Genomic DNA, 20312 nt, shown 5'->3' with positions numbered 1-20312 from the left:
CCATGTCTCCAACCAACCCCGAGCCACGGGGACAGCCCTTTGGACATGCGGAGGGCTCACTGGGGCTGCCAAAGAGCACGATCCAACCCCAACACGAGCCTTAGGTCAAAGCACGTTTTCCCCAAAGCTTTCAAGGGTGAAAGCCCATCAGGGTGAAAGAAAAATGCATCCCAAAGCTTTGCAATGCCAACATCGCCCTTGGCCCGCTATCAGCAATGCATGGTGGGGGAACGCACCCTGCTGCAAAACTCTCTGCAGCACCGGGGCCGGGCAGAGGAGCTGTGCAATGCCCAGCCCGGGGCAGCAGGCTCGCCCACGCCCTGGGAGCAGGCAGCTCCTCTTGCAGCGATGCGGGCGGATAAGCCCTTGCGCAAGGAGATGGGTGCGCAGAGGATGCGCGGCGGGAGCAGACTTGCTTGGGATCGGGGCTGCCGGCGACACGGGGATGGATGCACAGCCCTATAGGGGCTGCTTGGACGGACAGACGGAGCCAGGTGCCTGTCTGCACAGGCAGAGTGGTTTCCATGATCTCAATCAGCGCTGAGTTCACGCATCGCCCGCTGTGCAAAACAGGGAAAACAATCGATCCTGCCCCAGAAATCTGGTCATGCAAAATCATTGCTGGCCCCAGATGAAACAGAGAGGAGATGGAAACCTCTCCTCAAATCTTTCAGAGACCTCACTGCTGTGGGATGGAGCATCCCCAGACACCTCCATTGCTGGGTTTAGCCCCAAATCGCACACTTTTCCCCCTTTGCAATGCATCACCAAGCGCGGTGCAACCGGAGCGTTTCGGGGTCACATCCCCTGCTCTGTCCCCCCGCTCTGTGACTGCCCACCCCCTGCCCCACTGCTTCCCACTCCTTTGGTACAAGGAGGTGCAAAATAAGTTGTTGTTCATGATGGGGCCAGTGATTATTAATAATAATGCAGCTCTCCATGCTCCAGTTTCCCAGCGCGCTGGCAGTGTGCCACCTGGGCCCGGTGATTTAGTGCAACTTAATTATTCCCGGCGTTTCATCACCTCTTGTTTTTGATGTCTGTGTCTCCACCAGTGCCTCACCTTCGTGACTAAGAGAGCCAGGGAAAAAGGGAGAGAAAAGGGGAAAAACCCTGAGCTGGGGGAGGGAGAGGCGAGGCTACGGGGCACCTATGGGGACACCGGCAGTGCCCCTTGCGATGGAGGACTTTGGGCACACCAGGCAGGGCACAAACCTATAAGGGATGGACCAGTGCATCCCTTCCATTGAAATCTCTTTGCTCAGCTAAGTGCCACCCCACTGTAAATAGTGATGCCTCCCCTCTCCTATCGTATTTTCCATCCATTCATTTCGAGGCGTGCTGGCAAAGTGGGTGGGTGTCAGTAACCACATCACGAAGGTGCAGAAGTGCTCGTTCCGTGTGTTCAAGCACTGAGGTGGTGTCAGGGCTGGAGCTGAGGGACCTCACTGCGCTGGTGGGGACCTGGTCCTGCCCCCAGCCCCATGGCATCACCCTGCCCGTGTCACCGTTCTCGTGCATGGCAAGGGACTGGGAGAAATGGGATGCAGAGCTGTGAGGCAAGGTCAGGGTGCAAGGTTAGGAGGTAGGGATGGGGTGCAGGATTGGGGTGTAGCACTGGGATGCAAGGTTGAGCTTCAGGATGGGGTGATGCCTGTGTTGCAGGGTTGGGATGTAGCACAGCAGTGCAGCTTTGGGATGCAGAATTGGGATGTGGGATGGGATGATGCCAGGAATGCAGAATTGGGATGTAGCACTGGGATTCAGGAGAGGCCGGGATGTGGGACCAGGATACAAAGATAGGATGGAGAAATGGGATGCAGTGCTGGGGAACAGGGCCAGGATGAAAGGTGAGGACGTAGCCCTGGGAGGTAGGGGCAGGATGCAGAATTAGGATACAGGGTTGGGATACAGCGTTGGAATGCAAAATTGGGATGCAGGAGAGGAAGTTGTCTGGGATGTATGACTGGGATGCAGAATGAGATGATGGCTGGGTGTAGCACTGGGATGCAGGGTTGGGATGCAGGATGGAATTATGCCTGGATTGCAGGGTTTGGATGAAAAGTTGGGATGCAGGATTGGGATCTGGGATGGGATGATGCATGGCACACAGGATTGGGATATAACATTGAGATACAGGGCTGGGATGTAGCAGTGGGATGTGGGATTGGGAGTCAGGATGGGATGATGCCGGGATGCAGGGCTAAGTTGTAGGGTTGGGATGCGGGTTTGGGGTAAACAGTTGGGATGTAGGATGAGATGAAGGCTGGGATGCAGGATTGGGAAGTAACACTGGCCTGCAGGATAGGATGCAAAGTGGGATGAAGAGTTGGGAGGCAGGGTTGGGATGAAGGACAGGATGATGCCTAGGCTACAGGACAAGATGTTATCTGGGGTTCAGGGTTGGGATGATGCCTGGAATGCAGGTTGGGATCAGGGTTGGGATGCGGGGTTGGGATGCAGGCTGGGATGTAGGACGGGATGCAGGATTGGGATGCAGGCTGGGATGTAGAATAGGACGCAGGATTGGGATGCAGGGTTGGGATGCAGGCTGGGATGCTCACACCAGCGGGGCAGAGGCAGCTCAGCAGGTCCCACCCCACACAGCAGCTTTAGGAACACCTTGCCCACAGCAGAGCTCGGTGCCAGGTGGCTCAACACCCTGGGGAGCAGAAGGGAAGCCCAGACTCCACTCCAGGCCATGCAAAACTCTGCAAAGAGCCAACAGACTGGGGAGAGGAGGGACGAAAAAGCCAGAGATCTTCATGAAAAGGGGAAAAAAAAAAAGAAAAAAAAAAAAGGGGAAAAAAAAATAAAAACAGTATTTCCAGTATTTCCCTCTGTGCCTTTGGCCTGGTGCAGCCCTTCTGCTCACTGCTCTGTTTATACATGATAGACAACTAATTAACATCCAAGCCTCTTGAAAGGTCTTTTCAGAGGTAATGTACTGACAGAGGATGTCAGTGAGGAGCAGTGATTTGTCTAAGCAGTGATCACATTGTTTCAGACTGAATGAGGTGAATATTAAACTGCTTTAAATGCGCTCTTCATAAAGCACTAATTACATACTCCTGGGGGAGTACGGGCAAGGAATACTAAACAGCAGAAAAGTCAACAGTGCTTTTTATAGTACGTTGCTGGGTTCGGTGTTTTTCTGTCTTTCTTTCTCCGTGCGCTCACTCTCTCTCTCTCTTTTACTGTACAATCACAGCACGCTGAAGAATACACATTTATAGCACAATGGTTCACATCTAATTATATGGCAATCATTAGTTTTAACCTGGGTGCATTATATTTCCTTTGATATATTGTGCCCCCCGGCATCTCTTCGCATAGAAGTCTTCCAATGGCATTTACTCCCCACCCATGGAAAAAAAAAAAATGCTTTTTTTTCCATCATTAGCATTTGCTTATGATTTTTTTTTTTTTTCCCCTAAACAAAATTGGCAGCAATAAAAGGGGCAAAGAGGGGAGGAGGAGAAACCCGCTTCATCAGAATAGGAATCTGTTCCCTCCCTCCTGGAACGGCGCACTTTGTTATTACCAAGGTAACCCCATTGGGTTTTTGGAGAGGAAAGGAAGCACACAGAATGGGGCGGGCAGGAATTCTTGCAGATCCTGCTGCAGCCCTGGTCCAGTTTGTCCCAGAGAGGGATGAAGGGATGGGCCATCATCCCCATCTATGGCTTTGGTGCAAAGGGCCGGGGTCATACACGTAGGGAGTGGATCATAGAATACAGACCACACACACTGGGTATGGATCAGAGGTGGGATAGGGTGGGATTATTAGGCTTAGGGCATGGCAGGAATGCTCAGATGCATGGGATGCCAACCACACACACAGGATACAAACAAATATATAGGAAGCTACAAATCAAACCCTTTGCTTACAAACCCAACACACAGAGCGTGGCTCAAACCAACAGGCTTTGGTCAAATGCACGGGGTACATCTCAGCCACGCTGAGTACGTGGGTTTTATCTCAGACAGAGTACGGCTCAGATGTATGGAACAGGATTCAAGAAGTGAGATATGGCTTAAATGCACAGGTTTGGGTTCAAACACATCTGGTGTGGCTCAGAGATTTGGGGTATGGCTCAAAGACATGGAATATGGCTCAAAGACATGGAATATGGCTCAAAGACATGGAATATGGCTCAAAGACATGGAATATGGCTCGGAGACATGGAGTATGGTTCAGAGATTTGGGTTATGGCTCAGAGATTTGGGGTATGGTTCAGAGACATGGAGTATGGCTCAGAGATTTGGGTTATGGCTCAGAGATTTGGGTTATGGCTCAGAGATTTGGGGTATGGCTCAGAGACATGGAGTATGGCTCAGAGATTTGGGTTATGGCTCAGAGATTTGGGGTATGGCTCAGAGACATGGAGTATGGCTCAGAGATTTGGGTTATGGCTCAGAGATTTGGGGTATGGTTCAGAGACATGGAGTATGGCTCAGAGATTTGGGTTATGGCTCAGAGATTTGGGTTATGGCTCAGAGATTTGGGGTATGGCTCAGAGACATGGAGTATGGCTCAGAGATTTGGGTTATGGCTCAGAGATTTGGGGTATGGCTCAGAGACATGGAGTATGGCTCAGAGATTTGGGTTATGGCTCAGAGATTTGGGGTATGGCTCAAAGACATGGAATATGGCTCAGAGACATGGAGTATGGCTCAGAGATCTGGGTTATGGCTCAGAGACATGGAGTATGGCTCAGAGATTTGGATTATGGCTCAGAGATTTGGGTTATGGCTCAGAGATTTGGGGTATGGCTCAGAGACATGGAATATGGGCTCAGAGGCATGGAGTATGGCTCAGAGATTTGGGTTATGGCTCAGAGATTTGGGGTATGGCTCAGAGGCATGGAGTATGGCTCAGAGATTTGGGTTATGGCTCAGAGATTTGGGGTATGGCTCAGAGACATGGAGTATGGCTCAGAGATTTGGGTTATGGCTCAGAGATTTGGGGTATGGCTCAGAGACATGGAGTATGGCTCAGAGACATGGAGTATGGCTCAGAGATTTGGGTTATGGCTCAGAGATTTGGGGTATGGCTCAGAGACATGGAGTATGGCTCAGAGATTTGGGTTATGGCTCAGAGATTTGGGGTATGGCTCAAAGACATGGAATATGACTCAGAGACATGGAGTATGGCTCAGAGATTTGGGTTATGGCTCAGAGACATGGAGTATGGCTCAAAAACATGGAATATGGGCTCAGAGACATGGAGTATGGCTCAGAGATTTGGGGTACGGCTCAGAGACATGGAGTATGGCTCAAAGACACAAGAGTTGGCTCAGCTTTACAGAGCGTGGCTCCGACGCATGGAGCACATATGTTTGGGCACATACCCACTGGGTGCTGCCCCAAGCCCCCAAATTTGGCTCAGCGCCTCCCAAAGCCCACAGGTTGGCACAGTGAGAGCGGGGACAGCCGAGACCAGGCACTGCCTTCCTTCGAGGTGCAAACTTCTTTGGAAAGGAGGAGTCAGGCAGCCCTTAGATATCTTTTTTTTCCTTTAAAGAACATGAAAGAATCTGATAATTACTTCTATCTACCACCCAACTGTACTAATTACCAACCTATTTCTTCACAGTATGACAGACACAGGCTCTCCAAAACACATAGAGATAAATTAGCACTAATTGGTTTTCCTCTGGCTGTTTGAATTAGTATTTAAAGCTCCAATTACAAAGCAGAATAATTACTATTAATGTCCTGTCGCAGTACAAAAGGCAGATATCTCGCGAACAAGTCCAGGTGTATTATTACACTGATTACTGAATATTTAACCTGGCTCATTAAGACAAAGACTTGAGGAAACTTGGGGGGAAAAAAAAGAAAAAGGAAAGAAAATGGGGCTGTAGGGCTCAGAATCGGGGGGCTCATGCTTCCCCCATAGAGTGGAGTGTTGGGTAATGATTTGCACCCATTTCATTACCTGGGTAGGGTGAGGTGCGGGCGGCCCAGCAGTGCCCTCTGCTGCCACCCACATGGGGACACCATAGGGGACACCACACTGGACCCCATTGCTCATCCCACAGCTCCCTGAGTGTTGGGTGGAAGCTCAGATCCAAGATCCTGCACTGCTCCCATAGGATTCGGTCAAGGTCGGTGCCTTGGTGCTACCACCATCCCGCCAATGGGATTTGGTGAAGGATGTACCCTCAGTGCCACCACCATCCCTATGGGGCCACCAATGGGATTTGGTGAAGGATGTACCCTCAGTGCCACCACCATCCCTATGGGGCCACCAATGGGATTTGGTGAAGGATGTACCCTCAGTGCCACCACCATCCCTATAGGGCCACAAAGGGACTTTATGTTGTATCCTTGGGGCCACCACTGCAGCTGGGTAGCTCCAAGCTCCCAAAGCCCTGAGCACCAGGGTGCGGAGCGACAGGGGGAGGACAGGGAGGGATTTCTTTTTGGGAGATCAGGTGGGAGGCGTGCGGGGATGCCAGCTGGCGATGGGCTATATTTCTACTGACAAGGCTTTACCCTGTAGGTGTGAGGAATTCCAATTAAATATTCAGCCTATTTGTCTGTGTGTGGGAGAGGGTTTGCTGTGCAGGAGGAAAGCCTCACATTCAGCTCCGTAGTGAACCATTAAGAGAGAAATTAGCTCAGTTCATCAAGGGAAGCCAGCGGAGGGTTTTCCTCGCTCTCCTACCTTGTTCCGGCTCTCGTTTGGAAGCAGAAGGGAAAAAACAAGGCTCTGGTTTGCAGGAGGAGAAAAAAAGTCCTTTTTTAGGCTGCATCCCCAGCTCGCCCCAATGAGCGATCGATGCACTGGGAGAGGGGTCGGGGGGGGCATCGTGCTCGATGGTTTTAATTGCTCTCACATTTACCGGCCACCTCCTTAATGAGTCATTTGCAAGGTGCTAATTAATTGCCTCCAACCAAAAGCCTTTGCCTCGGGATGATCTTTTGAAGCCGGCCCTGTAAAAGTTCAGGTTTTATCGATTGAGGGCCCTTTTGGCATTCGCACACGGGATCGATGGGGCAGCGCCTGCCCACGCCTGGTCACCTGGGGATGGGCTCAGAGCCCCCCAGCGCTCCGCGTTTGGCATCGTCCCGTTGGCCTCCAGTGCCCCACCGGGGTGGTTTTGGGGCTGTTTCCAAACAAAACTCCAACCCAACACGGGAGGAACCACCAATTTCATCATTTGCTGGAACCTGCCGCCCTCGTGAAACGATTTTCCGGCTCAGAATATCCACATTTTAAATAGATCCCGAAGAAACAGCGAGAATAATAATAATAAAAAAGGACAACTTTTTTCACAAAACCACAAACGATATCCTGTTTCCCTCACGCACAGCGCCTGCGTTTTGTGGAAGAAAAGTTGTTTGCAATGGGAACCAAGCTGTAATTTCACTCTCTGAGTGACGGGCATCGCTCGGAGAAGGGATCTCAGCTGGGAGCTGCCGAGAGCTGCCTTTAATCAGCCCCAAATCCCCACTGTAAATTCCAGGTGAGAAATTAATCCCTTCTGTCAACTCCTCCCATGCCACTGCGGAGATGGCCATCCCCATGGGGACAGTTGGCGTTGGCTCTCTTGATGTGTCACCTCCAAAATGAGCAGAGGACGCTCCCTGCCCACTGCCCCATCTCCAGGGGTGCAGAGGGTCACCCCTTCCTCTTTTTGGGGTGCTCTTTGGCTTTGCTGATGCCTGATGGGGCAGCCACCCCTCTATTGGGTTTGAGCGTCCCCATCCCGCTCTGTGCGCTCGGACCCAAAGATTCTGGCCTCTGGGGCAGCACCTGCAGATTTGGGATCGGGTTTGGTTTTCTATCTCTCTATACACATTTTTTTTTCTCCCTTCCTTTCTTTCAAGACCCGAAGCCAACGACTCCATAGCAACCCCGCAGCTCCCAGGGTCTGACTGCAGCGCTTTGATCGCGCTGTCGCTTCGTTTAAGGCGATACCCCTGTAGGTGTGAGGAACTCCAATTAAGCATTCCGCTGGCTTGCCGTGTGGGGGACAGGCTCTGCAGTGGAGGAGGGAAGCCTCGGTGACTAATCGCTCAGACACCGCGTCTGTGGCACCAGGGGAGGGCAGGCAGAGGGTTTTCCTTCATCGTGCAGCTGCCTCTGCATTCCCTTTTCGGGAGATGCGCGGCTCCCTCCGGGCTGCAGGGCTTCCAGGCGGAAGCTGGAACGATCCCAAGCATCTCCCGGCGCGGCCGGGATCCTCCTGCAGACAGATGCTGTTGCAAAGAGGAAGCAGATTCGGGAGGTTTGGGATGGCTTTGTGTGTTGCTTCGTGGGGTGCTGGGATCCCCTTATTGCAGGGCAGCAATGGGGGCCTCCGTTGTGCGCATCGTATCACCCGAGGGGTGAGCAGCCCTGCTTGGGGGGGAACTCACCCAGGTTTGGACGGGCAACCCCAAATTTGGATGGACATCCCTGAAAGTGGATGAGCAGCCCTAAGTTTTGATGAGCAGCCTTAAATTCTGGCTTGTTTCCCTACCTTTGGCTGAGCAGCCCCAAATTTGGATGAATGTCTCTAAATTTTGACGCGCTGACCCAAAGTTGAATGAGCATCCCCAAATTCTGATAAGCAACCCCAACTTTGGATGAGCAGTCCTAAATTCAGGCTTGTTTCACCAAACTCAGACAAGCATCACTAACTTTGGATGAGCATCCCCAAATATGGATGGCAGCCCCAAATTCAGACACATTTCCCTAAATTTGAACGAGCATCCCTGAATTCTGACCAGCAATCCTAAATTTCGATGACCGCTCCCAGCTCTGGATGAGCATCCCAAATATGAAAAAAGAACCGTAATATTGGATGAGCATCCCCAAATTGGATTGGGCATCCCTAAAGACAGACAGGCATCACTAACTTTGAGTGAGCATCCCCAGATTTGGATGATCAGCTCTATATTCTGATCAGCAGCCCTAACTTTGGATGACCACCCCCAGCTCTGGATGAGCTTCCCAAACGTGCACAAGCAACCCTGACTTTGGATGAGCATCCCTAAATTTGGATGAGCAACCCTGATGATGGTTGAGCATCCCAAATTTGGATGACCATCCCCAAATTTGGATGAGCATCCCCAAATTTGGATGGCAGCCCCAAATTCAAGCACATTTCCCTAAATTTGAACAAGCATCCCTGAATTCTGTCCAGAAATCCTAACTGTAGGGGTCCAGCTCTGTATGAACATCCCAAATATGCACAAGCAACCCTGACTTTGGATGAGCATCCCCAAATTCAGATGAGCATCCCTAATTTTGGATGAGTGACCCTGACTTTGGATGAGCATCCCAAATTCAGATGAGCATCCCCAAATTCAAATGAGCATTGACAACTTTGGCCGAGGATCCCTAAATCTCAACGAGCACCATTCAAGGAAGACGCGCATTGCTAAGCACCAACACCCAAGCCATCTCCCCAAATCCTCTCCACCACCACTCCTCTCCAGCCCCATCCATGCAGGGATCTGGCCCCACAGATGCAGAACACCCCATAATCCACCCCATACCCCACTGCCCTCAGTGAGAGCATCTCCCAGTTGCCACCACCCCCACGGCAGGGGGAGGCGGGGAGGGGTACGGCCGTGGGCAGCGCAGGACGTGCCGTCCCTCCCCTGCACTTCCCCACAGTGCTTTACATAACTTCTGCTGCTTAGTCACAGCTTCGCTTCTTTTTTCCTTCTTTTTTTTTGATTTTTTTTTTTTTTTTGGAGCGATTTTCTCCGCCGCATCATTTCGGCAGGGAAGTCCCTTCCTCTCTCTGTTCCCGTGGTAACGGCACCGATTCGCCTTCCCGGTGATTCATGGCGGGGTGCAGTAGGAGTTCCCTCCTCCATCCCCGTGCTCCCACACACAGCCCCGTTAATCACTGCTCTGCGCCGTGGATGGGGGACGGGACCATGGGAATGGGAATCCCACTGTACACATCCCATATAGCTCTGTGTGCATCCTAGAGATCTCTGTGTGCATCCCATAGATCCCCATGCACATCCTACCTACCTCCATGTCCATCCTATAGATCTCCATCTGCATCCCATAGATCTCCATGCACATCCTATATACCTCCATATCCATCCTACATATCTCCATATCCGTCCTATAGACCTCCATGTGCATCCCATACATCTCCATACACTCCACACATCTCCATAGGAATCCTACACATCTCCATGCACATCCTATACACCTCCATATAAACCCTACATGTTACCAAGCACATCTTATACATCCCCATGTACATCCCATACATCCAATGCAAAGTGTGTCCATGCACATCCCATGGGCTCTATACAAAGCTGCCATATGCATTTCATCCCCTATATACATAGATCCCCATATGCAACCCCTCCCCTATATGCACAGAGCCTCCAAATACATCTCAAAGCCTGTACATGTGTAGGGCATCCATGCACTTCCCACCCCCTGTATACAGAGATCTCCATATGCAACTCATCCCCTACATACACAGGGTCTCCATACATCTTTAGCCTTCTATTCCATAAAAGGTTCATGGCTGTATCTCTGCTGGAAAATAAAACCAATCTGCAAACCATCCCCGTGCCATTCCGGTGTGTTTTATCTGATTTATTCTCTCCTCGTTAAGAGTAGCTAATTAACAAACAGCCGTTTGAATAAACAGCAGTGAGAGTGTTTGCAGCCTTGGCGTTATTGGATGGTGACGAATCATTGGCCTCGGTGTGCTAAATGGAAGAAGAAGCAACCAGGAAATCCCTAAATCCACTTCTACCTGGTGGGAAAGCAGGAGATGGGGCCACACGTTGGGGTTCCCTGTCCCTGGGGATGCCCCCGAGCCGTACAGCTCCAACAGGAGCATCCAGCACACCAAGGTCACCCCAAGCACCCCAACCAACCCCACATCTCTTCTCCAGGATTGCACCCCAATGAACCACCTCCTCCAGGAGCACCTGGAACGTGCAGATTGCTCAGGACACCCCAACCAACCCCAGATCTCTGCTCTGAGGCAGCGTCAGACCAACAACCCATGGAAGAAAGGAACATTCCCAACCACTAAATTCAACCTGAGGAAGAGCAAAGCTGCAGGGCGCAGCCCCGATGACAGAAACCTCTTTGTCACCGTCATAATCGTCTCTCCCTCTGCAGATCCTTGGCAATTTAATGATTGTAATCACAGAGTGCGTGTCTGCCTGCCTGAAAGCATTGCAGTTCTGGGGCTGGGAGAGGGTGTGTGGGGCTGAGAGCTGATAGGTAGGGCTGGGAGAAGATGTGTAGGGTTGGGAGAAGATGTGTAGGGTTGGGAGATGATGTGTAGGGCTGGAAGAAGATGTGTAGGGTTGGGAGATGATGTGTAGGGTTGGGAGATGATGTGTAGGGCTGGGAGAAGATGTGTAGGGTTGGGAGAAGATATGTAGGGTTGGGAGAAGATGTGTAGGGCTGGAAGAAGATGTGTAGGGTTGGGAGAAGATGTGTAGGGTTGGGAGATGACGTGTAGGGCTGGAAGAAGATGTGTAGGGTTGGGAGATGATACATAGGCCTGGGGGAAGATTTGTATGGCTGGGAGCTGATGTGTAGGGCTGGGAAATGATATGTAGGGCTGGGAGCAGAAATGTAGGGTTGGAGCTGATGTGGGGGCTGGGAGCAGACATGTTTTCCCCCTTGTCCCAGCCCCAAAATGTTCACAGCCCTACAAAAGACCCATCCCAGTGTTGTGCTCCCCAGGGTGCATCAGAACCACCTTTTGCACTTCCTCATTCTGCAGCTTCCCAGCCAGAATTGCTTGGTGGTGGCTTAATGGAGAGGCTGGAAGTGCAATTACCTGAGAGCGTTAATTACAAGGCAGGAGGGCAGGAGCCCAAGTTGCAGCTCTGGGAGAGTCCAGCAACAGCTCACTCAGGGATAAACCTGGTGCATGCAAGAAGGCTCTGAGCAAACACACTTCCTTGTGCAAAGACCCATCTGTGCAAACATATCCTTGTGCAAAGACACATGAGGGAAAATGTGCTCATGCAGAGGTGCGTGCTTGTGCAAACAGAAGCATTCTTGTGCAAACACACACAGCTGTGTGCATTTGTGCAAGCACAGGCACTTGTGCAAACACGCATTCCCCTGCAGGCAGCTCTGCACACGCTGTTTTTTCCCACAGCAACGGGAAGCAGCACTTTGCCCTAACGGTGCCCAAGAAATTACACAGATTAGCAGCTCCATTCTTTGGCAGTTCGGGCCAATCATGTTCGGGTGCTGTTTTTCCATCAGCACTGAGTTGCTGCTGTTGCATTGTTCCGGCGTGGCAGACCCTTGGGCAGCTTTGTGCCTTACAGTCACTCATGCTGTTGACTAAAGCCTATGTTTAAAGGTAATATAAACAGTTCAAGCTTTAAAATAAGACGGATCTACAATTCCTACATGGCCCTGCCGAAGCTGGATTTTCCAACAATGAGCCCCCAAACCCTTTTCCCTGCAATATTTGCTGATGGTGGCAGTAATTAAAGCCCATCTGCTTGCAGAGCAACAATGAGTAGCAGTTGACACTCAACTTTGGAGCTGGTGAACACCCGACCTCATCCCCAGAATGAGGCCCCAAGGAGGAAACCCAACAGAGAAACCATGCCCCACCCTCTGCGTGGTTTTCTTTTCCTTCCGCTTTCATTGTTCTTTTTTAATAATTATTAATAATAAAGCTTTCATTAAAAGGGCAGCGACGCAAACTTGCACTGGGGAACCAAGTATTCCAAGTCATCGATTAAAACTGCATTTCTCTTTGTTCTTTCCCTTTCAGTTGTTTGGTTTAATAACCAAAAAGTAGAGTAGAATGAGCCTCGGAGAGGCAGAACAACGCCTCAACAATTGCACTGCTGCTCTGCAATTCCCCATTGCTGCAATGGGAACCAATGGGGAACAACACTGAGTCCCCAGTAACGGCACCACTGCTCTGAAATTCCCCATCACTGCAATGAGGACCAATAATTTTGGCTGTTTCTCCAACAATTGCATTGCTGCTCGTCAAATCCCCATTGCTGCAACAGGGACCGATGGGGATAGGAAAGCTGATGGTGTCGGGGTTGGAATTGGGATTGGATCCTCTTCGTCCCCACAGCTCCAAGTCCTGATGCTCTGCTTCTCCCCAAAGGAGCATTCCTCTGCTGGCAGCTCCCTGGGGCAGCTTTCCCACACCCACCTCTTCCCGCAGGCAGAGCTCGCATACCCAAAACCTGATTTAGTTTATATATATATATATTTATATATATATATATACACTTTTTTTTTTTTTTTGCTGGAACCCAACTAAAAAGCTTCTCCTTCCACTATTATATTTAGAATCATAGAATCATCTCATAGAATATCCTTAGTTGGAAAGGACCCCTAAGGAGATCACTGAGTCCAACTCCCAAATTCGCCTCCATGCCGACCGCACCCCGCTCTGCCCAGTGCACCCCAATCACCACAGCCCTTTGGTTTTCCCAACACAACCATGGTTGCATCCATGGCACTCTGGACCAGCTCAGTTCTGGCTCTGCACGAAGAGAAAAGTTTCCTTCTGGGTTCTTGCACCACTCTCCCTTCAGGTTGGGGACAGGCTTGGGGACAGGGCTGGGAACCCTATTGGGGTGCAGCGATGTGAGAACCCACTGCAGCTCCTCCCCAGCCTCCTGTCATACAGAAAAAAAAAAAACAACCCTCAAATTTAAGGTTAATAAAGCCCTTGTTTGCTTAAGATAGCACCTGTTTCTATGGTGACACTTGCAACCCAGAACCTGTTTATCAGTGCGGTGACAAATGCAGGCACAGGAGGGGGCCGGTGGTGGCACTGGGACATTCAGCACCGAGGACAGCGCAGTGACCCCAAAGCCGACCCCCAGCCCTTCCTACCAACCCTACCCAAACCTTCCCCCAAGGGAGAAACAACTCCCAGTGTTGGGCTGGGGGCTCCCGTTGGCACTTCCTCAACCCGTTGGCTCACGCTTCAGCCCCAACCACTGCGCCCACCTCCGCTCTGCTTTGTGCCTCAGTTTCCCCACGATCCCCCCATCAGGATGCGGGTGGGGGTACGGTCGGGGCAGCACCGAGCCCCGCTCCGCTCCATCTCAACGCAGGGTCTGGTGGCTGCCAGAACCCGTTTCCATAACGACTTTCTGCTACAAACATATTTGGATAAAAATAAAGTTCAAGCGGCGACGCTGCGGCGGAGCACAAATCTGCAGCTCCTGAGGAGGGGGATAACGCCGGAATGCACTCCTTCCCCTGGGCAGGATTTTCTCCCTTCCTTTGCTGCATACGGAATGGGAATCCGTGTTTACTGGGTGGCTCTGCCACCCGGCCCCAGCTCTGCATCGCTACCTGATGCTCCGCGGTGTACGCGGGATAATGTGATAAATTCATTTCCAATTCGCTGCATTATCCTTTGAATATTTTAATGACTCATTGAATGGAGTTTAAAAAAAAGAGAAAGAGGGAAAAAAAAAAAAGGCGATTTCAAATGAACAATTATGCTGCATTAGAGTAAAGGCTGATTATATTTAAACACTGCTTGCATGGATAACGGGACATATCGACCTCCGCCTATAAGAGCTAATTTGGCTCTTATCTCTAAATAATTTTACACTGCAAATTACCATGAAAACCTAAAGGGCTTTAAAAACATTCATCAAAAGATATTATTCCACTTTGTAGCAACGTTTTTATTTAAATTATTTTGAATGGGAGTGAAAGCATCTCCCCAGCGCCTGACAAGCGGAGCGGCGGTGCCGCCGTTGGTGATAAGGAGCAGCGAATGGGACCCAGAGGGGATGGGGTGCTCCAACCCCAACGCTGCCTTTCGGGACACCAACCCCAAACCACTGTTGTGGTTTTTTGATTTTTTTTGTTGGTGTTTCACATCAGAACAGGTCCCCAGCCTCGGTGGCAAGTTGGGGTGTTGTAGTTTGCATGGAGTGTTCCTGAATTTCGGTTTTAGGAGGGTCACTCCGTGCCTACAGGAGGAAGATGCTTTTGGGTAGGGATGCCCAATGGTGAGCCAACATACATGGGTGCAGAGATGCCATACAAATATGGGTGTCCTTCTATGTATGTGTATACATATATATAACGAGCTGTGTCTGTGCACCCATAGCACAAGGATGGAGCACACTGAACAACTGCAGCTGTGGCCAATGGAGATGCAGCACTGGGCGATGGTGAAATCATTCCCAAAATTCACCTTTTCTCCCCCAAATCCATTCTGCTGCTAAAAGAGCTCCCTCCTCCCATCCTGCAAAGGAGATTTCCAACCTCAACACTGATTTGCTCAAGAAAAACGCAGCGCCTTCCAACCATTTGTGCTGGTTGTAATCCCCCATTTCTGCTCAAACGATCTCACGGTCAAAAAAAAAAAAAAAAAAAAAGAGACAAAAAAAAAAAAAAAGACAAGAAAACCACAATAATTAGCAATAACGAACGCCTCAGAAGGAGCTGTGTACAGAAGGGAAAACAAGAGCTCGAGCTTTTTTTTTTGCGTTTAGTAAATATTAAAATTAATGAGAGACTTCCAAGACCCTGTTGTTAGAAATGCAGAAGGGCTTCTGTGAAGGATTATATAAAAAAAAAAAAAAGAAAGAAAAAAAAAAGAAAAAATAACGAAAAGAAAGGCCTTGTACATAAATCTCTGCAATTATTCCCAATGCTTTATGGTTGGGGTTTTTTTTCATTTTTTTTTTCCAGCCAATTATGAAATTCGCAGAAAATATTAATATCTAATTTTAATTTGCTCAATATTCCCATTAACCATAAAAAAAGCCTAATTAAGGTATCTGTACAAAAAGCCCTCAGCAGTAATTTTGGAGAATAATAGCAGAGAATGACGAGATATTTCTTGTTAAATGCACGCTGCAAATTAATTGATATCTTAATTAGACTTCAGATTATTAGTTAGATTGATTCAGAGCTGAAACACCACATCTTTTAGGAGATAAGAGGAGGAGTGGAGAGCACGGATTCGCCCAAGGCTCTCAGGAAGCAAAGTGGCGACGGAAGGGTCCCCATCCGCCGCGTGGTGCTGAACCCAAAGGAAAAATATGGGATTCTGCACCAAAACTGCTGGGTTTTTTTCCCCCTCCTTTCAAGATTTTCACCAAAACTGATGTTTTTTTCCCCCTTCCTCTCCCAAATAAGCTGATGAGAGCTCTCGCGAGATGGAGTGCAGATAGAGCTGTGGGTGAGGAGTTTGCATGCTGCATTTTTTTTTTTTTCTTTTCTGTATTTCTTTAGGAAAGGGTAAAAAAAAATAGAGGGGAAAGAAAAAAAAAAAAAGCAGCAATATTTTAATCCCAGCCTCACTGTATTCGGTCTCAGGAAGTGCTCCCCTACCCACACACCGAGCACCATTTGCATTTCTCCCCTTTGGGATTTCACCCATGGAATGAATGGTGCCCCAGTGGGTGCAGCCGTGGGGATGTCACCGCCCTCCCACCTGGGGACACTCACAGGGACGTCGGTGAGCAGCCAGTGCCTCCAGAAGCGGCTCCGGGGGTTGGCTCTGCTGGGAGCGTCGGGGTCCACCAGCATCACCACGTACTTCTTGCTCTGTGAGAGAAGAGAGCAGTGAGGGGCATGGGGTTGAGTGAGCAAGGAGCAGCCTGCCCTGCATCGCTGCTTTTCACCCTTTGCTATGCATACACGAGCAAGGAGAATGCAAGGCACGGGGAACAAGCAAGGAGGGGAACGCAAAGCATGCAGACCTACGGGACCCCAGTGACCCCAATGTCTCCAAAAGGGCTTTGTGGAAGGAGAAGGGTGTTTTGGTGTACATCCAAATAAATGCACTCAGGATTTCCCCCCGACCCTGTAACACAGCACAGGGCTTTCTGCTCTCCTGTAATAGGATGCCAGGATATTTCCTGAAAGCAATGCCCAGCTGTGGGCACCCTTGGGTGTCCTGGTCCCTGTATGAGGGCACCCAGCGCACCGTGGTGCCACCAGTGCAGGGATTTGGGGCCCCGCAGGTTTGAAGTGACCTCTGGAGGTTTGTGGGAGGAAAATCTGATCTGTAAGGATTTGGCAGGACCTCAGGAGAGGGATTATCCTGTAAGCAGACAGATGAAGAGACCTCTCCTAAGAAGACCTCCAGGTGCAACCTCTAGGGGCTGAGATTTCAGGGAACCGCCGCAGGATTGAGTCACAAGTTCTCATGCATGGAGCCAGAGCTCCCTATCTAAATCTCCCCATGCCTTGGGAAACGGGCAGGGATTGCACAGCGGGATCACAGCCCTGCAGACAGCACCTCTGCTCCATTCCCAAGCCACGCTCTTGGTGCCCCCCCACGTCACCGTGCCCCCAAAGCCACGCACGGCTCAGCCCTCGGTGCAAACCACAAAGCGCCATCTCCACCAAACGAGCCATTCTAACAGCAAAATGCGGATTTAGACCCACTGAGCCAAGAGCTTGCAATCCTGTGCTGATGCAACTTGCCCCAGAGCAAGGTGCCGTGCCTTAATCCCAGCTCGGTTCACCGCAATCGCTTTGCAACGGGTTTACGCCAAGCGTGCAGATGCGCACCCCAAAAAAATGGGTCACTATGGGATGGAGATGGGGACACAACGCTCACAGCTGCGGCGTCGCCCGGAGCACCGCGGAGGAGCGGAAATATTTTCGTGTCGGTGCCGAAAACGGGAAGGAGGAGGGATTGGGGAGGGAGAGGGGGGAGAGAAAAAAAGCCCAACAACCCCAAAACCCCGCTCGGCAAGTGTGAAGGAATTTGAGCTCTAACTTTAGGGAGGGTGCAGCGCTGAGCGCGGCGCTTCTGAAGCTCTCGTTTCTCCTTCGGAGCCCAGCTGGTGGGAACAGAACGTGTAGTCATGGGACTGTCATCGTGTGCTGTCCAGGTTAACATGTAGCATTTCTATTACTATTAACAGACTTTCTGCTCCTCGCTCCATCTGTTCTTCGAAATAATTGCAGTTGTACAGACCATGCCTTCGCTGCAGGCAGGCTCTGGGGAGAGGGTAGCGCTTTTATGCAAAAAATAAAAAAATTAAAAAAAAAATTAAAAAAAAAAAAGGAGAAAAAAAAATAAAACAAGTGTTAAAAAATAACAGCAAACACGAGAATAGAGTGCAAGCGGAGTTAGCAGCAGGCCTGCGATTGGGTACAGATTGTGGCCTAGAAAGGTGCTGTGCACGCGGAGCAGGGCAGACCCCCACGGGGATGGGCGCTGGGTCGGTCCCAAGCACGGATCCCATTGGGTGCACTGGAGCTGTGAGGATGAGGGGGGTTTCTGGCACTGCTGGGTGCAGGGAGCAGTGCCCTGTGCAGCCCCACTGAGCACAAGGGCTGTGCTGTGCGCAGAGAGGGGTTTTGCTGCTGCAGCCCCACAGCAGAGCAGTGCTGGGGTTGGTTTCCCAATCCTGCAGTCCTCCCCACGGCGGGCTCACCGAGTTGGCTGCTGGCATTGGGTGACACTGAGCAGTGTCACTGCTCCGGGGGCTTTGGGGAGGAGGGAAGGAGATCTCCACCCCAAAATCCACTTTTAGAAAATGCCACACTTTGCTGATTTTGCCAAGGCAACCAAAAGCTGTCTGGGGTTCCAACATAAGAAATAACTCCTTGCAAAGTGCTCTCTATTCAACTGCCCCTCTCAGCCCTGCAGCACGGGACTGGCCAAAAACCCAAAGCCTGGTGCAAAACACAAACCCTAAAGTGCATCCCAAAGGGAGCAGAGAGCAGCGCCATGCATCACTGCAGCAAAGCATGCAGCTCCCATTGCAGCCGATCCTCTGCCACCATCCACAGGTTGGGAAACACAGGGAGTGGGATGTGAGTGGGAGAGAGGATTTGTGCAGTGGGATTACAGGGAACCGTGCAGGAATTAAGGATTTATCCGAAGGAGAGCACGCGGGGTGCTAAGCCACACACATGTAGAGAGAGCAGTTTCCTTGGAAACGAGCACACATGGAAGCGGCACACATGCGGATCCGGGCTGGCGATGGCGTTTCCCCAGCAGCCAAAGTGGGGTTTTGGGGATGGGGATGTAGGATACAGTGTGTGCTGCAATGGGATCCGGGCTGTGCCGGCCTGGATCACCTTGGTTATCATCCAGCCTCAAAGGGAACAAGCCAAGTGATGAGCAAAGTCACAGTGCAACGTGTGTTGTTCGGCACAAATAAAGGGTTTGCTGGGCTTGGGAGCATCCCAGCTGGGTTGACTTCGAGCAGCCTACGGCACACGGGATGCAGACCATGGCACAGCGAGCAGCGCAGAGCTCACTGCATGCAACTGCAGCACGGGAGGGGAAATGCATCCATGGCAGCTCACAGATGGGAAGGGAGCTGCGTCGGTGCGGGGTGCAGGGCGAGGGGTTGCAAGGTGTGGGATGCAGGACGCAGGATGTGGGACGGGAGGTGCGGGATGTAGAATTTGGAATTCGGGATGTGGGATGCAGGATGCAGGGTGGGGGATGTGGGGTGCAGGGTGCAGGATATGGGATGATGGATATGGGATGCAGGGTGTGGGATGTTGCCTGCACGCCATGCAGGAGCCGGAGCTGCCGCTCCCCCTGCACAGTGGAAGCACCACGAGCGCCAGCTGAGAGCTCAGAGTCAATCTGGGCTTTTTTCTTGGCTCGTCCCCAGTACTAAAAAGTTTCTATAACGGGCACGTAGTTAGCAATTCTGCTGCTGATGCTTCGCCAAAGAGAGATTCTAGCTCCTTCTCCCGTGGCTAACGGGGGGGTGAGGAAGGCGAAAAAACTGTTTGCAGCCGAGTTGGGTGTTGTGGGAGCAGTGTTTCGAGGTGGTTTTTACCTTTCTAATTGAAACCGAGCCTCGCTGCTTTCCCCGTGCAAAATAGGTCAGCAATATTAACCCTCCTCAGCAGGACTTGCCCAAGGGGACATGTGGCACAATCTCAGCGCTTGACCCAAAGCATCTCATCCCCCCCCTGCACTGCCCAAGGGAACTTCATTGACTTTCTAACAGGCTTTGCCCCCCAGCTCCCCAGGGAGCTGAGGCAGCCAAATATTTATGCAGCCCGATGTCCGGATAATAAGGGATTAATGCGGGGTCGTTACGGTGAGCGCGTCGATTTGTAAGGCTTATTCCCCAATGGAGGCCCTTGGGATGGTTTGGGAAATGGGTTATTTGCTCCGAAAGGAGAGCGGCTTGCTTTCCCATGGAGATGTCCTGCACTCACGGTGCAGCAATGCAAAAAAACAGGGTGAGCTTCCACGGGGTGCACGCTCTATAGGAACAGATCCATTCGCAGCAGAGCTGGGAGATGCTCGTGCTGGCGGTGCACATTTCTGGGAGGGAGTGGAGCAGCATGTACCCCCCCTTGTTCACAGACCCCATAGCAATGGTTTCCCCAGAACTGAGCTCCA

The 20312-nt window shown here is 51.0% G+C and overlaps 1 protein-coding gene across 3 annotated transcripts in view; it reads right to left on the bottom strand.

The window, feature by feature from the left end:
* The window catches only part of PEBP4 (phosphatidylethanolamine binding protein 4), a 55058-nt gene that overhangs the window by 12126 nt on the left and 22620 nt on the right, over window positions 1–20312 (bottom strand). The window contains exons 4-5 of one of the 3 annotated variants that reach the window (XM_085242711.1): window positions 17856–17946; window positions 17525–17769 (exon numbers count right to left, since the gene is read on the bottom strand). The exons of 1 other annotated variant lie outside the window; for it this stretch is intronic. In XM_085242711.1, the coding sequence (XP_085098837.1) occupies window positions 17540–17769; window positions 17856–17946 (321 nt within the window). In that variant the 3' untranslated portion in view covers window positions 17525–17539. Of the gene's footprint in view, window positions 1–16423; window positions 16523–17524; window positions 17770–17855; window positions 17947–20312 lie in introns of those variants that run through there. One more of the 3 variants, XM_031556733.2, reaches the window with a different exon arrangement.

This window comes from Meleagris gallopavo, chromosome 24, assembly GCF_905368555.1.
Source record: "Meleagris gallopavo chromosome 24, MGAL_WU_HG_1.1, whole genome shotgun sequence".
NCBI lineage: Eukaryota > Metazoa > Chordata > Aves > Galliformes > Phasianidae > Meleagris > Meleagris gallopavo.
Note: the sequence above shows the minus strand (reverse complement) of the source record. Positions and strands in the feature narration are given on the sequence as shown.